Raw genomic sequence first — 24,004 nt, 5'->3', positions numbered from 1 at the left:
CAGACAGGGTTAGTTGCGGTATATTTGGAGTATTATCGTATCGTTCCAAATGTGTCGTTGTCGATTTTGTGAGTAGACCTCCTGGTACGTTACATACATTCCAAGATTAAGTACTAATAAAATATCAAATAGCCTGCTAATCTAATAATATAATAATCTAATAATAACTAATCTCATTCTATACCACCTTTATTATAAGACTTTGAAAGCCAGAACTTATTATAACCATCATAATATAATTTAAGAAAGACGCTCACTAACTAACAAGAAAATCAAGCGGTTACAAACGCTTTCACTTCTGGTTGATTAATCTATGACACATACTATTTGTCCTTGTCGCGCTGCAGTTGACATCATATTCTCTTTTTATTTAAGTATCGATTTTTTCCTTATTACTTTATAATGGCAATACGTTTGCTGGGTCAGCTTAGTTTTCAGAAGTTTTCTGACATTCGTTAATTTGTTCTTGGTTTTTGTTTTTCGCTTCCTTTATTAGGATAGGCAAAGAGTTCGAGCCCATACAGCCATATTTGTTAAATATTCAATAACAACGTCATAATGATATGTGCTAATAATAATAAATTAAGAACATAAACATTCGGAATATTTTTTTAAATTTGTTTGTTAATTTTGTAACATTGTATTGTAGGCGTACCTCCAAATTCTTCCAATTATCGACTTTACGCCCGGTAGCCACCAATCAACGTGCGTCCGTTAAAACATGGACATTAGAAAAAAAGTTGTACCTAGAGAATAAACACACAAAACAAAAATGTGTGCATTTGCACAGCTTTTTTTTTTATTAATCCGATATGTTAAGAGTTATCGACGGAGATGGAAAAACCAATAAAATGAACCATAAATCATAAACAGTAAATTTTACAAAAAAGTTTACAGGAAATAAAAGATGTAATATTGTATTTCCTACAGTAATGGTTTAAATAACTTTTGCCCTAAAGTGCATAGTTCCCTAGATATCGGCCAATTTATTCAAGAGCACCACTTCGATCTGCCAGAAATGACAAAATGATTTTTTACACAGTTTGCACCTTACAAAAAGAATTATCGAATAATTTGTGCGAGGTTAAATTCTATTCTTACTGGCCTACTAGATACAAACCGCTTTTGTTGAGTTTTTCTAGCTGACCGTACTTCCTAGAACTGTCTTGGAACTGTCAAGTGTCATTCGAGCCAGGTCCCGAGTTAAGTTGACGCCTGACGGATATTTATCTAGATCCAAGCCGTTCCACCCGTTCGTTGAAATATGATCGAGATACGTCAAAATAAAAATTAATTTCCGTTCTTTTGTACGTTTTTTATTGGTTGATGATAGTTGATACTTGATAGATTGTAATTGGTTATGAAGTAACAAGTACTCGCAACTTGCAAATCTATAATCGGACGTTGGCGGCTTAGTCGTTACGCATAACGCAAGTCGCAAATCAATTTGCAGCTAATTAGATAAACATCACTTATTTTTAAACCGCTAAGGGAGGTGCCCGAGCGAAAAATGTTTCCGGCAACGCGCATTCGGACGTGCCTTCCAGTCATAAACCCAATGTTTAAAAGATTAAAACCGCATAGGCCGCTGCGACAGACATTGAACAATCACAGTCAAACAAAGCAAATCAACACGACGACTAGTCAAATACAGAAATCAAAATGGACAAATTTCCGCACGATATTTACGAAGTGGGTGCCTCTTGGAAGTGTTATTTATGTAGGATGGTGTTACATCCGTGCAAGCATAAACTACGAAGTGTCACAAGTGGAAATTAAGTTCTATGAAATGTTTCCTTTCCGAATCACAAGTAGGCTGTGGGGCAAAATAGCTGCAACTGAAATTCCTGTGGCTCTTCGCAGTTTCGTATATGGTACGTATGTGCGGATGTTCAATGTAGACATAAGTGAAGCTGCCGTTACGGATTTAACTTATTACAAGAGTTTGTCGGCGTTTTTTACTCGCTCATTACGTGAGGGAGCGAGAGTTTTAGCCCCCGCATCATGTGTTTCTCCTTGCGATGGTGTTGTTCTTAATTGTGGTCCAGCAAAATCTGATAGAATCGAGCAAGTCAAAGGAGTAACTTACAGTTTGGAGGAGTTCTTAGGTGAAAACAAATGGTCACAGAACAAAGGGAAAAATTACTATGACTCATTACTAAAAGATAAAAGTAACATCCTACACCAGTGTATAATATATCTAGCTCCTGGAGATTATCATAGATTCCATTCACCCTGCGACTGGAAATCAACATTTAGGAGGCATTTTTCTGGAAAACTATTATCTGTTAACCCATGGATGGCTAATCTGATACCTGGTTTGTTTACAATGAATGAAAGGGCGGTTTATGTTGGGGATTGGGAGTATGGGTTTTTCAGTATGACAGCGGTTGGAGCTACAAACGTTGGATCAATAGAAATTTACAAAGATCCAGAGCTGAAAACTAATACAAAGGGTAATCGAAAGCGTGTTGATGAATATGATATGGGTAAAGTAGCATTTAAAAAAGGAGAATTATTTGGCCAATTCAATATGGGCAGTACCATTATATTGCTATTTGAAGCCCCTGCTAACTTCCAACTCAATTTGAAGGCTGGTGATAAAGTATTGATGGGCCAAGCTCTAACCTTAATGTCTAAAGAGAAATCAAGATGACTGCTCTCAAATATATTGTATTTAGTGCAGTTAGCTATGATATTTTATCTTTATACAGCGGTGCTTTAAGCAGCTTTGTATTGTTTTTAGTTTTAGTATTAGTAGTAGTATTAATTATAAATGTTGATATTTTTATATACTGTGATGTTGACCATAGATGCTAGATGTGTGGTTAGGAAGTTGTGTGTTTTTCTAGCTTTTAAAGTTCATTAATTTATAAACAATTTAGGAAAAGTTCTTCAGAGAGGATATGAGAAATGTGTAAAGGTGATAAAACTATTGTTATACAAATTATTTCTGTGTATCCAGATTTTGTCTGTAAAGGAGTTCTTAATGTTTGTGATTAGTCTAAATCCATCTGGTTTGTGTTGAGGGCAATGTTCAATACATTAGTGCCATACAGATAGCAAGTGACATTTGTTACACATAATAATAGTCTAATTTGTGCAATGTGAGAATAGTAAATAGTTTTGACGAGTTATTAGTGTTTTGTGATCGGTTATTGGCCTGATGATGTACTATAATGATTTTGAATTTGTACAATGCCTAATAAACTACAGTAAAACCTGCTTACGATGATTTCACAGGGACCCAACCAAAAATGTGTCTTAAGCGAGATGGTGTATTATGCGGGATAGGGAAATAAAATATACTACATAGAATATAATACTAATAAAATATAGAACATAATCCTTCTTGTATTGTATATGTCGGTGTTAAATTATAAATTAAATGAAATACATAAGATAAAGATAGCCTTTAAACATAGTTTAGCAATATATCTAGCTTGTCCCAGTGGATTATATGTATGTCAGTACATAGGCCTCCTCTAGGACCTTCCAGTGCTCTCTCTCCCAGAAGCGCGGGCTTCTCTACTCCAAACTGGTCCAGCAACCTTCTTTATGTCATCTTCCCACCTTAGTATCTGTCTGCCTCTCATTCTTTTAGCAATGCAACACTTTTAGCAATTAAATTTTTACTGTAATTTTAATTATGTCATTTAAAGTAATCACTTATTTTGTTTGACAGAAAGATTTTGATGAATTAGCAATATACATGATTTTCAACATAATTTAACTTTTGCGTTGTGTCTGCTTTTAGTTAAAGAAGCTGCAAGAGGTCTTAGATCACTAACAGCTGCTAATTGACAAGCTAGCTAGCTAACCAAAAGCGGAGTTGACTCGTCTTCATTTTTATCATTCTCACTTGGGACTCCTTTTTGTGTTATTCATACTATTGTATTCTCAATAAGTAGTGTGCCATTTTGTCATTAATGGAAGAATATCCAGGAAAACCTTGCAGTAACAGGGTTTCTTGTTATTCTGTGTATGAAAACATGTCTATAGTTGCAGGGATTGGCGTATTTTGCGAGAAATTGTATTAAGCGGGTTCTACTGTATCTTTTTGTAACATAATAATAAGAAAATTCAATGGACATGATATAAATTTGTGGACAATTAAACACATATAAATGATATATGCTTGTGTGTTATAGTTCTGCACATATATACCTATGCTATTAGCAATTGTTATTGTATGGTGTATGTAAATCAGTCACAATTACTTAAATGCTGCCTGAATTGATTATGAATAGCGAATTATGAACATTTGAGCTTATAATAATTATGTTAACAATTATTTAACATTAATGACATTTAACAATGCTGGAATTTTAAATAATATGTTTTGTCTATATATGAATTAACTGTTGGCTCGGGAATAAGTTTGAGTGACAGTTTGAAAGTTCGCAAACTGTCAAACTATAAATTAAAATGGTGGTTGTGGGTCATTAATCCATTATGCCTGTTGGGTGGCTGTTCTCTCCAACCAGTTTAAAATGTTAAAAGTTAAAGTAATCAAATTGAAAGCATAATTGTGATCACCCATAAGTATTCTTAGTAAAAAATGTAACAATAGTGTAATCCATTCTTCGGTTGACTTTAAGATTTTGTCCTTAGATTAAGGATTGGTCTCCTCTGCGCTCCAACTAGATGCCGAAGTGCGGCAACTAATACTACACCCAAGTGGTCGTAGTGGTACTCGAGCCTGTCTCGAAAAATGTGTGACGTTGACGTGCCACATGTTATGTCAAACTTTGCTAATAATTAAATCTAAAATGTCTGGTTGGGTATTAAAACTTTGTATTGTTCTTAGGTCGTGCGGTATCAAGTTGGAGCGCGGCGGAGACGAATCCTTAGTCTAAGATTTTGTCATGAATATAGTAATGAAGTTTTTGTATACTGCAACCTACTAGACATTGAGTCAAGTTTTGTATGTTGAATTGACCCTCCATTTTGTATTTATTTCACATAATATATGGTACTGTTTTGTTGATATATATGTACACTAAGGAGGGTGTAAATACTACGTAAAAAGAGGCGGGGCTGCCTAAGTAATAATTAAAATTTAGTTTAGTATGAAACGTGCAGTCATTTGACATAAGTTTATAAAAATAGTTATTACAAGATGGCGATTGGCGACGAAGTATAATCCGGCTAAGTTTGAAAGCGAACTGTTGCATAAAATCTTACAAGATTAAATAAATAAAGATTGATTCATATAAAAAAAATATTATAGACGTCATCTGTCAGTCTATCAATGACTGCACGCTTCATACAATCGAGTGACTCGCTTTTATCTTAGAGATTTTTCCTAGGCTGATATACACACTAGGCTATTTTAGTTTTTTTTTAACGACTAGGGCTATTAACAATTCATATTAGGACAATGGCTATGAAGCAATTATAATTAGTTTAATCACGTGACTGACAACCACAGAGTATGTCTGTTAAAATATGTGATGTCCTTACAGCATTGACATACTATTAACAATTAGATTGACAATCGCCTATTAAAACGTAGTCAAAAATGTCCGAGTGGCGTTGTATATAGATATACATTAACATATACAGATAACATTAAAACATTCATTCAAATTAACACCTTATTTCGTGGCAGTAATGTTCAAAGCCTATTGTAGAAGCTGCAGCTTCAAGTTACATAATTTTGTTAATTTAAAAGATCACTTACCTGAAATAGACGCTCCATCCTTTTTAAGTTTGAATATGCTGTTATTTGGAAAGTTTTTCACTGAACACTCATTGCGTGGCGTTGTATTCAAAGCGCGGTCTAAACACAACTGAACGAAAACTTTGCTCAGACAATTTTTGAGCGCGATTGTGAGTCTAGTCGTTTATGGTACGTCAATGCCTTACAGTTCAAGTATTTGATGTGTTTTGACATGACCAAGGAAAAGTTTTAAAAGGTTACAAGTGGTTTTGATGCCTGTATATTGTATAGGATTAAAAAATATGAAATTTTATGAAATATTTTGGTATAATATAGATGTTGTCATTGGTGTTGTAATCAAATAAATTATTGCAAAAAATGCTTTTTATATTATTGTAAATTAATTAGTAAAGATAAATCTATATGTCTAAAGATATATCTAAGATACGAATGCGAATTATTTCGCGTGGATGTTGCGAGGAATAGAATTTTATATGTGTGCTGTCATTGAAGTCTGAACAAGGGAGCGGCTCCTTCGCACAGGAAGCCAGCTAGATTATGGGTACCACAACGGCGCCTATTACTGCCGTGAAGCAGCAATGTACAAACATTACTGTGTTTCCGTCTGAAGGGCGCTGGAATTTATACAGGTCACTAGTCTTTGCTTTCCCATTGCGTCGGGATCTTATGTCATATACTCACTGCCCGAGTGCAATATAATTTGTGTTATAAAACTTTAATTGCTGAGATATGCAAAAGTAGCAATTGAATGCTCCCGTGGTGGTATTTGTGTGTTATTATTCCCTAACCCTAAAGTCTAATAATTACACAGTTATTTTACACACAGGAAAAAAAAATATTATCCTACGAAATTAGTATATAATAATATTGACACACTTTTACACAAATTATCTTACCCCAAACAAGATAAGGATATATTGAATCCATGACTCGGAAACAAACATCCATATTAATATAATTCAGTGACATATTGCAATAAATTTAAATTGTGTGTATTTTTTAAAGCAGTAGGGAAAATAAAAGTATTTTTTTACAAAACACTTTATAATATCACAGATTTTACAATTGCAACTAATAACATTTTAATCTGGTAACTAGTAATTATTTAACAATACTATCGCTGCAGAATAATTAGTTAAATTTTTTTCCGAAATTTTCCGTTTTAAGGCCCTGAAACAATAGCCACAAAAGACCTCTATACTGGTAGCTCGGATGCTTTTCCAGCGAAGCTGAGCCGGGGCCGTAGAGGGATAATTATAACTCTCAAGCGCGAGACGTTTTCCTAGGCGACTTGAAGCTCACAAAGACTGCTCTCTAGGCTAGCTGGAGAGAAAATCTCTAACGATTTAATGGTTAGCGATCCTACCTACTAAGCTAGAGGTCCTGGGTTCTAATCCCGGTAGGTGCAAGCATTTATATGATGAATATCGATGTTTGTTTCCGAGTCATGGATGTTTAAATGTATTTAAGTATGTTTATATGTATTTATGTATGGTTAAATATATTGTATTAAATATATCGTTGTCTTGCAACCCATAACACAGGCTATATATGCCTAATTTGGGACAAGATAATTTGTGTAAAAAGTGTGTCAATATTATTATATTTCATTCCCATTCACTGTCCTCTACCACGATACGGTTATAGAACAGTACTTCACACTAGAGCGTCCAAATTGACGCACCCCCCCCCCCCCCCCCTACACTGCGCTTGAGTCCCGCGCCGTCCGCCTCGTCAATCTATTTGTTCGTACCGCTGAGTAACGATACTGTTCTATTACCATGTACTGGGCCTTTTTTTATGAAAATAAGGTTCGAGACGAGCAGGACGTTCATCTGATGGTAATTGATAAGCCCTGCCCATTACAATACAATGCCGCTCAGGATTCTTGAGAAACCAAAAAATTCTGAGCGGCACTACGATTGCGCTCGTCACCTTGAGACATAAGATGTCAAGTCTCATTTGCACAGTAATTTCACTAGCTACGGCACCCTTCGGACCGAAACACAACAATGCTTACACATTAATGCTTCACGGCAGAAATAGACGCCGTTGTGATACCCATAATCTAACCCGCATCATCAAAGAAACAGAAATTGGAAGAGAGGGCGTTAGTTTTTTTTTTAACTCTACTTAGGCTCGACACACCGCTACTCTAGCGCCCTCACTCAAATAGCCGCTTCTCACTCGCTTTTGTCGATAGTTTTAGGCAGGACTTATGCATAGTTCGATATGAAAAAAGAAATATTAAATAGGTCAAAATTGCACTTATGAATGTTAAACATTTTAGCAACAAATCGAAAAAGTTTAGCTTTTATGGCAAGACTCTCATCTTTTTAAATCTATATTCATAGTTATACAAGGTATGTAAATTGATGCCCCAGAATTACTCAAACGTTTTGACTTACTTGTGTAAGAAAAGAAAAAGAAGTGATTAATCTTGAAAAAAACTTCAAAACAGTAACAAGTGCAGTAGATATATCAATTCTCATACACTGTTAATACGTTGAGGTATTATGCGAGCATTTATATAGATATTTAAACAAATGACTTAAAATGGTACATCTATTTAAAAATAAAAGATAAAATCCACGAAGACCCCATCCAGGTACCACAAGCAGCACCCGTTCAATAGCATTTTTATTTAGTTTTATTAAAACGGTTACAATACCAATTAGCATGACCACGAGCAGTTGCAGACAAGATCTACCCCCGAAAAATAACTAAAAAAAAATTGGCGGTTGTAGACTGCCGATAGAACAGAAAACATTGAATTTTTATTATTAAAATTTGAAATTATATAATGTATAAAAACATTTCAATTTATTTTTAAATCTTGTTTTCAAAATTACATTGATCAAACAAGAACACTATTTCAACAATGTAAAGTATGTACACATTGAACTAATGTTGCACAAGAAGTCAGCTGTATAGCTACAGATACACTGCTGTAAGCATTTCCGTGACGTGAACTCACGAGATTTCACCCAAAAAGCGTTAGATAGTGGTTTATTCAAAATAGGTACTAAAAAGCTAATGTTAAAGTTGGCTGACTGTTTAGAGTTTTACAATGTCAAACAAAATCGGTTTTAGTCAAAATAGATTTGCTTACCTTTTCTGTCTTTGTTTTTTATTGCGCCCAAACAAGGGAAAGGGCTACCCTTCGGGATAACGACGGGTGGTGAATGCTCATGCATACCAACACAGCCTAAGTCTGCGTTGGTTATGTGGGACTCACGTAAAACCTAGGTGACCACTAAACACCACCTGAGGATGGCTTTGGGCAGGTGCCCTCTAAGCCCTCATCGAAGGCGACCTTCTCTTGGGGAGAGAGAGGCGCAAGCGGCACTTTGTACGAAGTTACAAAATCTTGTACGCTTTGTACCTCTCTACGCTGGAATATCGTTAATCTAAAACTAGTCTTCTACCTGTTTAATAAGTATCAATAGTAGTGTAATTGACATGACCTAAGTGGGAGGCAAGAAAATGTTCAAGGGGCTCGTAATTGTAATTAAAGTGAAACTTTTATTACATCTTCTCAAACTTTTTCGTCTGTGTGTCGCATTTCGCGTGACGGTCGGGCGGCGCCGATATTTCGCAGCAGCAGACCGTGTAGTGTATAGACTATTACTCATTTGTGCCAGTGCTCCACGCTATTTTGATTGATTTTGTCAGTGTTTAATGTAAGTGAAACTTTTATTTGCTTTTGGTAAACAACGACACAGCTAGTGAGTCCAAAAAACTGATCAACGAGGAAAGATCAAAGAATAGTGTTTAATTAGTAAGTCTCACTTCTACCGTGGTTTCATAAAACCACATGATTCTATTTTTTAATTTGGATGTATTGTGTCGTTAAATTGAATTGTAGTTAAGTTATAATAATTGTAAAATTAGTTTTAGTATCTATAGTAAGATGTCGCTAAATTTCATGTTTGACGCTTTGAATTGTATACGGACTTGTTCATAGACATAGAAGATCGGCGAACTAAAGGTTTCCTTCATAGACCAAGTATAGTAACTAGATAACTAACATCGGTGTGGCGCGGCCAACATGAGACAGATAATATCCTATGTATAAAGGTACATAATATAACACGAGTGTTCTTTCACTATCACTTTTACATCGTAAAACACAACATTGCACCATATTTCCTTCGATTCTACATAAAATTGTCACTGATGTTGAATAAATAGTGGATATTTCACACATTTCACAACAATAATAGCTATTTTTATAGACGCAAATAAAAGTAAACAAAATATCTGTGCAGCGCTATCAAGTTTGTTTAGCACACCGGGTGTGCTGACCTTGAAAAAACCGGCACGCATGACGAAACAAAAAATCTAATCACTCTATCTCATTTCTTTACATAAGACTCGCATAAGCTTTACTTTTTCTCGTGTGAGTGAGACGGAAGCTATCAATTAGTCTAGTTACTATACTTCTATGGTCTATGGTTTCCTTTCTCTTTCGATTTATCTACTTACTTTTTGTCGCCGTCGTTTGTTTTACAGCGACATTGAACGAACACACGGGTAAAACGACTAACCGTAATCATAAAAAAATAAATCTAAAAATAAAAGGATATAATTGATATTTTCAAACAAACAACTTATGTAAATATATAATATGTATACAAATAAAAAACAATATTAAATTCACCTTCACGTGAACGCTAATCACCTATGAGTTCTGAACGACTACGGCTCGGCGTGGTGTAAGTAGGCGTCAGTGCCTACGTTAGCGCGCGGCTACTAGATTTCCTACAGCATGTTCCGAAATGATATTATGGAAAAATGATTTATTTAGGTGTATTATTTTGGAGTTTATTGGAGTTTACTCCTTAAGAATCGATTTTCATATAAGGCGGCCGGTATGAGAAAAAAATGCAGAGTAAAATCTACTTATCAAATGGCATAGTAATGTTTTTGGTGCGCATCATTTCTCGCGCACCTTTCACTTTCTTGTATTTTGAAGCTTTATTATATTATTGAAATTGATTTATTATTATACTTTGATAAAGTTAAGTGAAAATTCTATAAATTATGGAAGAAAGTGTAAATAATAGTGCCGGAAAATCTGATAAGCACGTGGGTACTAAGTAGGTCACAATTCATACATTTATATGGCATGTATTGTATATTATAACTAATACATGTGTGTTTTGTATTTATTAAATATTGAATTATCAATATAGTTCATACAAATTTATATGAGCTATGCACATAATTAAATATGGAGATTATATTATATAGCGCTTTTCACGCCAAATAGACAATTTTTAACCTAACCTATTATTTATTTTTTAATTAATACGATTTTAGTATTTTCTTATATTAACGCGAGTGTTACACATTGAAATAAAACACTTTTAAAGGATTAAAACCCGTGTAATTCCTTGACCTTTCCAGATCTCGTTTGCAGGGAGATTGAAGTCATCTGCAGTCTCCCTGAAAACGAGATCTGGAAAGGTCTTGAAACGTCGGGTTGACTGAATACGCTTTTATTAGTTTCTGCTGTGTGTCTGTTTGTAACCGACTCCATTGGACTTGATTTTGTTTAGTAAGTGTTCAAAGACAATCGTTCTTGAGGAGTAAACTCCAGTTGAGCGTCGAAGCAGACACACACACTTTGTTTTTGTGAGATAAAAGTTAAGTAGCCATTGTAGTTCTGAGTACCCGCCCTAACGGATTGATAGTCTATGGAACACTTTTATAATGTTTAAAATTATTGTGAATTAATATTATAAACCAAAGACGTGTTAAGTATTACAAACTTCAGTGTAATAAAGTACTATTCTCATAAATTTCTTATTTATTTCAATCCTCTCACTAGTTTATTATTACTAGCTGACCCAGCAATCGTTGTATTGCCATATAAAGTAATAAAAAAATTTTTGGGGTGTAAAAAGTAGATGCAACCGATTCTCAGACCTACCAAATTTATCGTACCACAATTATTGTAAGTATTGATCCATTACCATCTTGCAACCCTATAGCGGATTTGTGGATGAAACAGAATAATATAAAAATCGCGATGCAAAAATAGGGCTTGATCGTAGAGGGTTGAATGTATTTTTTAATGCTGTATCATAAAAAAAAAACAAAAAATTATGTCCAATAAAAATGTAGGAGTTGACCATTGAGCTCATTTAGTGGAAGAAAAATAGATGCTGATTCAACACCAGTAAAATCGGTCGAGCCGTTTCGGAGAAGTTCAATTACGTACACCGTGACATGAGAATTTCATATATTAGATGTACCTTATCATATAGATAGGACCAAAAGAACGATCAGTTGTTTTTTTTTATAAAAAAAACAAAGACGAGATGAGTAAGTTCGACCTGGTGGTGAGTAAATAAGTGCTCTGTGAACGGCTGGATCACTTTTTTTTTATGGAATAGGAGCACAAACGAGCGTGCAGGTCACCTGGTGTTAAGTGATCACCGCCGCCCACAATCTCTTGCAACACCATAGGAATTACAGGAGCGTTGCCGGCCTTTAAGGAAAGTGTACGCGCTTTTTTTTAAGGTACCCATGTCGTATCGTCCCGGAAACATCGCACAAGGAAGCTCATTCCACAGCTTTGTAGTGCCGACGTATAAGAAAGCTCCTTGAAAACCGCACTGTGGAGGATGTGTGGCGGACACATCCAGATGGTGGGAATGTTATCCCAACTTGACGTTGCGAAGAGACGTCGCTTCATTGTGTGTCTTCTACCGCATTTATCACTCGAAGTGTTCCGAAGAGCTGTTTTACCCGATTCCTGCCGCCGAATGCGTCCTTCGCACGACACGCCACAAATTAGAATATCACCACCATCTGGATGTGTGGCTTTCCCCCACAGTGTTGTTTTTAAGAAACATTCTTCCACGTATAGATGTGGAATGAGCTTCCTTGTGCACGTGCTGTGTTGCCAGGACACTACGACATGGAAACCTTCAAAAAAAACTCGTACACTTTACTAAAATGCCGGCAACGCTCCTGTGATTACTCTGGTTTTCCAAGAGAATTTGGTCGACCCGAATCAGGTGACCGATATACTCGTTTGTCCTCTTTAATAAAAAAAAGTGTGTTTGTACTTAGTTATGTATGAAAAAGGTGGTCAAACGTAAAGGAACAAATATGAAGAAATCCTGTCCGAGAACAAAAGATTTTATCTCAGCAGATGAAGATAGCACCTAGCACCATGTCGCGTATTTTAAAAGATGACTTACGACTTGCAGCAAGAGACGATTTCATTTTCATGGAAAATTATTGAACATGCTGTTGTTAAGGGGCTTCACTAGCTTCTCAAGAATCGTATCTTGATACACTTGTGCCGATTAACAACACCATGTTCAATAACCATGAATGGTCCTTCCAGCAAGACTCGGCGCCGGGTCATAAAGCTCGGTCTACGCAGTCTTGGTTGGAAACGAAGGTTTCGGGCATCATCAGAGCTGAAGTCTTCTAGTCTCGATCTTAATCCGCTGGATACGATGGATGAGTACGGCTTCCTCTAAACGCCATGATAATTTGGAGTCCGTAAAACAACCGTACAATTGGCAGTGAAGAATTTCCCCATGGAAAGAGTGCGTGCTTCTATTGATAACTGGCCTCAACATTTAAAGGACTGTATTGCAGCCAATGGAGACCATTTCGAATAAGCTTTTTAAGATTTTAAATTGTTTTATATTTATGTATTAAAATAACACACTGTAAAAGTAATAAATGTAAGTTATGTTTCAGTATTTATGGCAATACGCAATAGATATATGTACCTAGATCTAGGATTCCCTACAGTAAAAGAAGAAATAAAAAATCATCTCCAAAGATATTTCGAATCACCTCAACATATTGGCCTCGGCCCTGATCAACAGCGACTGTGTTCAGTTCACCCATCTAACGGCCGTTCCCAATATACTATCTACAGATACAGATATATTACTACCTACTAGCTGTCAATAATCTGAAGTTGTCTCAATATACCGGATAAGTCATTCTTATCGCCATATATTGGGACGCGTGAATTTCCATACAAACTTCTATCGCTGGTAAGCTATACGTCATCCCATTGACATAAAGCGTGTACGGATAAGGTTAGTTACCGTCGATGAGTTTATTGGGAAAGAAACGTCGACGATAGTTACGATTTTTATCTCAAGTAGGAGATAGACTGAATATTGGGAACGGCCGTAAGGAGACGTCGTGTGACTAGCTTGATGACACGTTTTGAATAGAACAACTAACAATTGAGGCAGATGGCCAATAGGTCACTCTCAAGTAAAAAATAAAATCCCAGCGCAAGCAGACAAAAGTGTTGATCATTGTTGGAAATTACCAACAGATCGCGACAAATGCATTAAAGAGAGAAGAAAAAAATGATTCAGTAATACACAGCCCGCAGATATATAGACATCAGGGCAGGTTATATTTGGTTTATTTGTAATAAAGCATAAATGAATTCAAAACATAATACCGGTACTTATAATTGCTTACGAGGTTCACTCACTACTAAAGGCCGTTCCCAATATTCAGTCTATCTCTTACTTGAGATAAAAATCGTAACTATCGTTGACTTTTCTGTCCCTTATCCGTACCTACACGCAGTCTGTCAATGGGACTACGTATAGCTTACCAGGGATAGAAGTTTATATAGAAATTGCAATTCACGCGTCCCAATATAAGGCGATAAGAATGACTTATCGGGTATATTGGGACAGCTTCAGATTATTGACAGGTAGAAGGTAGTAATTTATCTCTATCTGTACATAGTATATTTTGAACGGAAGAACCCGGACTTAAATAATAACTTCTTATCAAGACAAGTTCAGACTATGCCAAATATCGTACGATACTTTTATCTTAATAGACGTTGATATGTATATTCGGTAAATTTCTTATCGGACATTGCCTGGTTCATATTGAATTTTTTATGATAAGTTATGAGAAGTTGAGCTAGATGTAGAACTGATTTAAAAGTGATACCAAAGAATATATGTTTAACTAGCTGAACCAACAGACTTTGTGCTGTACATAATAAATAAATTGTTGTTTTTTCATGAATTTGTCAATAATACTTTATAACATCAAGAATTATTTCGTAACATATGCTCCTTGTTGTTATAAAATGAAATTGTTTTACAGCAGAACTGTGAAATCGTGCGTCATAAATTATCTCACAGTAAATATGTCCATACAAAACAAATATTGGAAATAAAAATAATTATGGGTCCCAAATCCAAATAAAAACTATCCTATCTCTCAAGTTGGACTAAACTGCACTCCATGAAGTAATCCCCACTTAAATCAGTTCAGTAGTTTAGGAGTCCATCGCGGACAAACAACGTGTCATCTAATTTATGTATATTAAGATACAAGTACAGAAGTCTCACTCAGCAAAATCAATGAAAGAAATAGGGACTCTTACGGTCATACAATAAGGTGTAATTCAGATCACACAGCGTTATTAACCTAGACTTTTATCTCTTCTCACAACATTTGGGTGGTCTTCTTTTCCTTAAACCGTACCTACCTACTTAATAAAAGGTCTTCTTATAAAAATAGCTAATTTTTTTCTATAATACAAAATAGATATTGACAACCCTAATGTTGTCAGAAGAGCGAAGAGTCACGCGATAGAAAGAGAGGCAACTACAAGGTGAAACAAAATGTAGGTTGGTAGCGCTGTGTGATCTGAATTACACCTTATTATAAAACCATAAGAGTCCCTATTCCTTTAATTGATACTATTATATATTCTTTTATTATACTTAATGTTTTTCTAGTATTTATTGGGAAAGCAATAAATGAAGTTCTTATGAGCTTTGATTGAAGTGATAGGACATCTCCTTTTCTCAATAAAAAGTAAAGTAAATAATATTCCTTTCGATATATTCTTCATCATCATCAGCCGGAAGTCGTCCACTACTGGACAAATACCTCATCCAAAGATCTCCACGACGATCGGTCTTGCGATGCCCTCATCCGGCACCTGTCCCTCTTGAGGGGGGCCTACGAACACTGCGTCTTCCGGTACGTGATAACAATTCGAGGACTTTACAGCCCCACCGGCCATTTGTCCGTCGAACATATGTTCATTTCATTCAAAATTCTTCCATTAATCCATACAATGTCAACAGTTAATCCCTATAAAAACATTTATTCATTTTATCAACGATGCGTCACTCGGACGGTTGGCTCAGTTGGTAAGAGCGCTCACACGGAACGCGAGACGTCACGGATTCAAGTCCTGCATAGTTCATAAAATTTTGTTTTCAAATTTTTATTTTTTTAATAAAACATTTATAATTGTCTATTTTTCATTTAAAAAAAGCCACTTTTTTTATATAAGAGGGGGCAAACGGGCAAGAGGTTCACGCGATGGGGAGACGTGAGGCAACCGCCCATGGACATCCGCAACAACAGGTGTGTCAAGAAATGCGTTGCCGGCCTTTAAGGTGGGAGTATGCTCTTTTCTTGAAGGTCCCTAAGTCGTATCTTTTCGAGAAAACAGCAGCCGGTAATTGATTCCACAAAGTGACTGCGCGAGGCAACAAATTTCTTGCAAAACCCGCGGTTGTGGAATGCCAGACGTCATTGTTTTTGAGATTTACTCTACGTCAATAAAACACAAACATGTCTAACAATGTTTATTCACCAACGTACTCTCGTCCTAAACTCGTCACTGACAGAAACTCTCTTGATGCTCTCGTAGCCCAGGATGATGGAGAAAGAGAAGCAGGCAGACTGCACCAGCCTCGCCGACAGACCTTTGGCGTAGAGTCCGAAGAATCCTTCTTCCTTCCACAGCTCGTTGAACACTTGTCGCATAGACCCAACACCTTCAACCTGTGAATATTATCTTATATCTTTAAACGAACAACATGGCGAATTTTAAAAAGAAAATTTAATTTATTTTATTCATCATATTACAAATACAATATAAAATAAACCATCGAGGTTAAATTTCGCATCGAATGGTGGTAGTTTCATGTCGATACGATCAGTGGTTTAGGCTTGAAAGAGCCTCAAACAATGACAATTTTCATTATAATCTGAATCTCGGAAACGGCTCCAACGATTTCAATTTTAAAAAATGTAGTTTTATCTGTGTTTTAATGAGAAACTGCTACAATAACATTAGAATACAAAGGTTAATTTCGCCACTATATACAAGACTGTAATAGCTCAGATGGGACATTGGGTGATCCGGAAAGCAGAAGAGCCCGATTCGGAATTATGTATTAAAACACTCAAGTGATACTATTATCACCCACATTTCAAAGTTTCCTAAATAACTATAAAATAAATAAAAATAAAATAGCCTTTATTATTACTAGTGACTTAATTTTTCCTGCTATTCTTTTAAAATCGTCCTCCCACCTTCTAATCTGTCTACCTTTGCTTCGTTTCCCGTCTCTTGGATACCATTCTGTAACGGTTTTTGTCCATCTCTCTTTCTTTTCCTTCAGAATGTGTCCAGTCCATTTCCACTTTTGCTTTTGACAGAGCTTGTGTACGTTTTTGAGTTTTGAATGACTCTTAATGTTTTCTAACTTAACTTGTTTTGTCTCGTCTCCGAACTCCAATTACTAATAAATAACTATTTAATACCAAATATTCAACAAAAAGTAATATAATTCGTTGTTTGCGTAAGGATGCTTCGTGAACATAATGGTCGATAATGTCACAATTAGTAATCGCATCCAACAAGTGCACTGACAAAAAACTAATCTAGTTAAAAAAAACTCCTACCAATTAAACGTAATAATTTGATAGATACAGTGCTGCAGACCCGGCAAACATTGTATTGCCATATAAATAATTTTTAGAGTTAGACCGTTTCTTGGACATTGCAACACTATTATTTCTCTGAAATAAACGCAGCCTAAATTACTCTTTATTACATCAGCTATCTGCCAATAAAAGTCAACAAACACACAAAAATTGTAAAAAAAAAATGTTATTTTGGTGTATGTACCGTATATACATATTCATATACATGTAGTAAAAAACGGTTATTTAAATATTACAAACAGACACTCCAATTTTATTTATATGCATGGCAATCTGTTTACTTTTTTATTTGAATCTAAGTTTTGTTCTATTTTGTACTTAGTGGTTTTTATCTACAAATATATTATTATTATTATTCGAGTTAATAGCGAAAATGAACAAAATATAAATCGTCTATTAGCCTTAAACTAAAGAATGTCCACGTTATTGAGTTAAGTTATGTTTACCTGTAACCTTGCCCGGACTATGTCAAGAGGGTTGGTAAGAATTGTTGTGGTAAAACCACCCAGTGTTCCAGCGACGCACTGCACGAACAGATGCGAAATCCACGATGGACTTACCCTCAGAAGCTCGTCTGCAAAGATATGAGATACCTTATAACTTATATAAACATAAGCCCATACCTCCTGAACTCGATACGGAGTTAGTAGCATACTACATATAATAGTTATTTATGCAACTGTTGTGTAATAAGGGGTATTAAAACACGAATGTGATAATAATATCACATGAGTGATGACTTTATCTACACCCATAATATGAATCCTCTATAAAAGATTCTGAGACAGTTAGCTCACTAGTAACATTTAATAAGCCAGTCCTAGTAACCATAACATCATCCAAACTAGTGTTGTAATGTTGTACTGAATTTCATTACAACACTCGTTTGGATGATGTAATGGCTATTAGGACAATGGGTGTTTTAATGTTGGCAATAAGCTAACTGTTTTAGAATCTTTAATGTCTTCTATGCTAACTTTATAACAGCGTACTAAACGGTGGTCTCATGCCGTTGCCATATGGCAACGTGAGCAGGCAGGAAGGGGGATTTAAAGCATGGGTGTAGATAAACCTTTTTTTAAAGACACTTTGTATGCAACAACTGAAAACAGGCTTTGCATGAACTTAGCAACAAGGTGTTGATTACAAATTCTCATAGGTTTCCTCACTAGAAATTGCAAACTTAAAGGACACCTAAAAAATTGATCTCGGTGAAACCAGCTTATGAAAGTTTTGCCAAGAGATCCTAAACACATCCTACTGGAGTGAGAGGCCATCGCCATACTCCAGGCAGAGGACCTATTCCACTTGAAACCCCCAAGGATTCAGCAACTCAAATTGTTTAATCAAAATAAGATGATATAGCACTTATTGAAAGTCGACTATGGGTGGTATGCCCATTCCAAAAAATTTGCTTCAAACCTGATTAGAACGGGCAGAACAAACTCAGTGGCTTCTTTTTTTTCATAAAAATATGGTTACAAAGTAATATCGCACAGTTAAACTTATTATTTAATAGCCTGAGGGCGGTCGCTCCATTCCCAATCAGTGATATCATTAAGAAAGTCATTTATGTTATAGTAACCTTTTTGTATATCGTAATACATTTGTTTTATTATTATTATTATTTGAAGAGGGTGGCTATTTCCTAGTCCTAAAGATTCCTAGTTACACCGCGTCCAAATTTGAACTATTGTATTCGCCACTCATACTAGAGCTCGTCGTCAAGCCCTTTACAAACCGCAGTATCTCCTTGACGCGAGTGTTGCAAACACCTCTGGTGGCACGATGTAGTCGCCAAAGATTGTGTTAGTGGGTCGCAGAGTAGATAAATAGGCTTTTCATCATCCTCAAGGCAGAATCTGCAAGTTATGTCGTTTTTGATGCCGACCACACTGAGGTGCTTGTTTAGGCGACAGTGCCCGGTTAGCATTCTAGTGAGTATGCATAGATTTTTCCTGTTCAAAGATAGGGCTTCATTCAATATACATACATTTGTTGAGTATATACTCATAAATGTTATAATAGGTCTTGAGGATGTAATTTAGATACAATAAAAAGTCCCGTTATGGAAGGGAAAGCCTTATGGTCATCATTAGGGTGTGCAAGGATGCACATGTGGGGGGCAGAATAGATCTTAAGATTCAAGTGCTACTTCCAGAATATTATTAATAATAATTACCTTGGTACGCGGTGTAGAGTGCCCACCATAGAGCAGAGTTGGGCACATAGGCGGCCAGAGATGCTGCATAGCCTCTATAGTAGCCCAGTGGACCGTGTAGACGGTACACCCTCACAGCCACCTCCTTGGCAAGAGCTGACTTAGACATGCGCTGCTCTAGGTTTAAGCCTAGTGGATTAACTTTCTGAAAAAAAAAATACATTTTTATGCTCACCCAAATAATTTGGCAAAATATTTACCAATGGTAAAATTCTCCGACTATGCCTAATCTGGGGCTTCATCATTTGCGCAAAAAAGGTAAAATTAGTTACAATATAAGTAAAATTATAAGTTTTCCGTGACGCACCTTGTTCTTCACGCCATCGGGTGAGCCCTTGACGAGGCCGAGCACCATTAGATGCTGACTCAGCACGTCGAAGGGAACTATCACCGTCTGACCCACCAGAGATGCGCAACCACCGGCCACGAACGACTGGAACCAATGATCACATTCAAATAGATACCAATTTCGTTTAACAAACCTAAACTAAAACTGGGGAAGCCCAGGGCATAAAAAGAAAAGAGAAGTCCCAGGCCCAAGGGTCGTAAGAGCATTTATCAGTGGGAGGCTCTTTTGCACAGGATGCTGGCTAGATTATCGGTAAAGCAACTGTGCTTTTTACTGCCGTGAAGCAGTAATGTGTAAGCATTATGGTGTTTTGGTCTGAAGGGCTAGAAAATTACTGTACAAATGAGACTAAACATCTTATGCCTCAAGGTGACGAGCGCAATTGTAGTGCCGCTCAGAACTCAAGAATCCTGATCATTGCATGCATTTTAATGGGCAGGGCGTATCATTTATCATCAGCTGAACGTCCTACTTGTCTCGTCCCTTATTTTAATTAAAAAAAAAAGTTAATACTATATTACTAATTTTCTCACGGAAAGTGCCCTACAATTATGCAATGACCATAATGATAAACCAGTATACTTCTAATACCTATATGTTCGCAATGCAAACAATACAGTTGACGAACTCGAGGAGAGCGGGCGTATGGTACTTTTATATAAGAGGGGGAAACAGGCTAGAAGCTCACGTGATGGAAAGTTGATTGAGAAGAAGCGGAATTGATAAAAGAAGATTTATTGAATTTAGTGATATGCGGAAATCAATAAATTTGTAGTATTATAATTGATAAGTATTAATAACACCCTGAGGATGTGTTTTAGATACAATAAAAACTTCCACTATGCAAGGGAAACCATCTGTAACAGTTTGCCCAAATCTCCTCACCCTATCGGGTCATAATCAGTGCTTCCGGGCACATTGTAGAGGGCACCACAGATCTACAGATTGAAGTACTACTTTCCCCAATATTAAGTATAATTATTATAAAAATCAATTACAAAATTTTTATTAGCAAATTTCTTCCGATAAATAACGCTTAGTTCTATTAATTTTTAGCTCTTACCTTCATCTTGGCGTTAATGTCATATTTTCCGAGTTCGTGTCGCACGCCCTCGTATGTCGATATATAAAAAACGCCAGAGATTATCTGAAACTACAAACATATATTATTAATAAAATTGCTCGAATAATACTTTTTCATGTGTGTGCGGAAATTTATTACTTTCCGCAATATAACAACAAATGCATGAAGGAGGTTTTAAATCAAAAAGGTTTCTGTACTAAATTTAGTATGAAAATACTATTTTACAGTAATAATACTAATGAAACCTTTAATTTGCGCTCCTAGTCAACAAGTATTAACTACATTTAACTGCAATTATTACTTGTCCAAGGTCCTTGTTTAACCATAAATGTAAAAATGTTATATTCTTTAAAATGTTTAGATATAAATAGCGCAATTTTCTTTTCTGCAGCACAAAATTGCTATTAATATGGACTGCACTGGCGCATAACAAAATACCAATAAATAACAAACAAATAATACTATGAAAATAACTAAACTAGTCACGCCGTATCGATGTCAGTTAATTGTCTTATCTTTTAAAACTTATACTTGATTAAACCCAATGTATTGATTACAAGACTGATAATAAAATAAGGGTATACTCACACTGGACAGCCAAAATCCTCTGTACAATCCGCTCATGCCTTCACTGGCGTAAATCTTAGAGATTGCGTCTGAAACGCCTTTATAAGCCTCCTTTTTGCGTTGCACTTGTATCTGAGTTTTAACGAGCGTCAGGGGGTATAAAGCGCAACGAACTATGAACCAAAAACAATAAATTAATAAAACATAAGGCATTTTTTATGGAAGATCAGGATATTTTACATACAGGGTGTAATTCATAAGTGTGACCAGTAGATACTCCGTAACTATTACAGATATCAAAAAATATATATCGGGCTGTCAGGTCGATTTTAGGCTACTATACTGTAAGGGCTCGCGTACACCGAATCCGTTCGAACACGTTCAGCAAAATCTTGTAAAAGAAATAGAGTCCGTGCACCAACACAATCGCCATCGTCCGATGACGTCAGGAAACGGGCGATCAACCGTTGAGTCCGAACTTGCTGGCTAAAACATATTCTAAAATATACGAACAACTCAATGGGCTGTGATTTTAATTCTGCAAAAAGGTGGTGATATTCAACTGGGTGAACTGTACATTTTCTGTACATAAATCATTAACCCACACACGCCACTGTTGCTGACGTTGACGTCGACCAATTAAATAGCGGTATGAATTTTCTAAAACATACATTTCTTCAAATTCCTCTAATTTAACACAATGAACAACAGAATACCGGCACCGCCCAATGCCGACACACTGTTGCAGACTAAGCACACACATGTCCGGGTTGTTTGCGCTCGCTTCCTTTTACAAGTGTTTGATTCGATCAAATCAAATCAAAACCACTTGATCACGGAAATGACACTTATAAATGATTTAATAAATATTTTTTTGAATTAACCGCCACTTCGTAAAGGGTTGAGCTAATGAGAAGAAGTAGCAAGAAACTCATTGCCACTCTTTCAAATCAACATTTACATTTTCATCGTTTTACATAATATCATTTCAATTGCAATATATGTAAAGTGATCGTCCGAGTTCGGCCGTCGTCGCCAGAGCAAACTTCGGCCGACGACGGATTAGGTGTACGCGCGCCTTAAGTGTATTGTTGAACGCGAAGTAGTAAAAAGAGAAGGATTCCGCGCCGTGATATTAGCAAGTGAAGCACCTTTATGCTAATGTGTGTACGGTTACGGAGTATACCAGTTACACAATTTTTTCTCCCTTAATACTATATCCACAAATACTTTTATATTTTTTTTTACACTTTTCCACAACGCACGACGGCGTTATTAAAATATTTTATTGCGACGCAAACTGATCTGTCTCAGTCCACGGACGATGGCAAATCTAATAATGGCAGCCGATTGGCTTGTATTAGTGTAAGTGTATTCGTGGGGCTATGTATTTACACGTCTACCGGCTTGTTTTGGTGCCTCACTGTTATGTAAGGTGACACGGAGTCCTGATTTTTTTACTCGTCCGTGTGGTTGAACCATTCTGAACACAACCCACGTAAATGTGTGCCCCTATTTTTTGTCGTTTTTATTGAAGGATTAGCAAAGGGCTCAGAATTACCTGTGAAGCTGCTCAACGTATAGAGCGGAAAGAATTTACTCTTATCCATCATACTCCATTCGATCGTGGTAATTAACTGCGGCGGCGGAGTTTCCACCATAGTGGCTGCCATTTTCTCTCTCCCTTTATCTCTCTCTGAATTTCTCTCTCCCTTCCAAATATCCCATAAGCTTAATAACATCTATATATACTTTGGTAACACAAAATTATATTTTGCACATTGTTTTACAAACAATTAAATATGGAATTGATTTATATAAATAATAATATATTTCGACTAGATTATTTTTTATCTTTACGATATTCTTTTAATTACGTTTGTATTATCATGGCGTTCCGGTTCTTCCATGGTTTAACTGCTGGATGTGATGCTAGAACAAATAAATTACATAAAAAATAAATAACATTAATTAATTAATAGCTTATAATAATGAATAATTAATTTGTACCAGTGGGGGGTTCCTTTATGGCCACAGGATGCTAGATTATGAGTACCACAACGGCGCCTATTTCTGCCTTGAAGCAGTATTGTGTAAGCATTATTGTGTTTCGATCTGGGCGCCGTAGCTAGTGAAATTACTAGGCAAATAAGACTTAACATCTTATGTCTCAAGGTGACGAGCGCAGTTGGACGTAATTCCAGAAAAACCTTCCAAACCACAAGCATGTCGAAATTGAGTTAAGAACACAAAACTGGTCACGTGATTCAAATTAACGGACTGACAAAAAATGGCAGCCCTACTATCTACTACTCT

General features: G+C 36.1%; 2 protein-coding genes across 2 annotated transcripts; one reads left to right on the top strand and one right to left on the bottom strand.

Moving 5' to 3' along the window:
• The first annotated feature begins 1,257 nt into the window (after window positions 1–1,257).
• Window positions 1,258–7,205, top strand: LOC126977908 (phosphatidylserine decarboxylase proenzyme, mitochondrial). The gene has a single exon (XM_050826570.1). The coding sequence runs from the start codon at window positions 1,511–1,513 to the stop codon at window positions 2,654–2,656; it is 1,146 nt and encodes a 381-aa protein (XP_050682527.1). The 5' UTR covers window positions 1,258–1,510; the 3' UTR covers window positions 2,657–7,205.
• A 9,102-nt stretch (window positions 7,206–16,307) lies between these two features.
• On the bottom strand, window positions 16,308–23,641 carry LOC126971462 (solute carrier family 25 member 44). The gene is made up of 7 exons (XM_050817790.1): window positions 23,250–23,641; window positions 21,710–21,861; window positions 21,101–21,190; window positions 19,996–20,121; window positions 19,650–19,833; window positions 17,914–18,041; window positions 16,308–16,519 (listed from the first exon to the last, which is right to left on the bottom strand). The coding sequence occupies exons 1-7, from the start codon at window positions 23,428–23,430 to the stop codon at window positions 16,325–16,327; spliced, it is 1,056 nt and encodes a 351-aa protein (XP_050673747.1). The 5' UTR covers window positions 23,431–23,641; the 3' UTR covers window positions 16,308–16,324.
• Window positions 23,642–24,004: the final 363 nt, after the last annotated feature.

This window comes from Leptidea sinapis, chromosome 2, assembly GCF_905404315.1.
Source record: "Leptidea sinapis chromosome 2, ilLepSina1.1, whole genome shotgun sequence".
Classification (NCBI taxonomy): domain Eukaryota; kingdom Metazoa; phylum Arthropoda; class Insecta; order Lepidoptera; family Pieridae; genus Leptidea; species Leptidea sinapis.
The sequence above is the reverse complement of the archived record's forward strand: the minus strand, read 5'-3'. Positions and strand labels throughout refer to the sequence as shown.

Bases quoted from the DNA above. Each gene is read 5' to 3' on its own strand.
- LOC126971462 (XM_050817790.1), bottom strand. From the start codon at position 23,430: ATGTTATTAAGCTTATGGGATATTTGGAAGGGAGAGAGAAATTCAGAG. The intron at 19,834-19,995 runs GTGCGTCACGGA...TTTTTTTTTCAG, and splicing joins CCGATGGCGTGAAGAACAAG to AAAGTTAATCCACTAGGCTT. The intron at 16,520-17,913 runs GTAAACATAACT...TAATATTCACAG, and splicing joins TAGTCCGGGCAAGGTTACAG to GTTGAAGGTGTTGGGTCTAT.
- LOC126977908 (XM_050826570.1), top strand. From the start codon at position 1,511: ATGTTTCCGGCAACGCGCATTCGGACGTGCCTTCCAGTCATAAACCCA.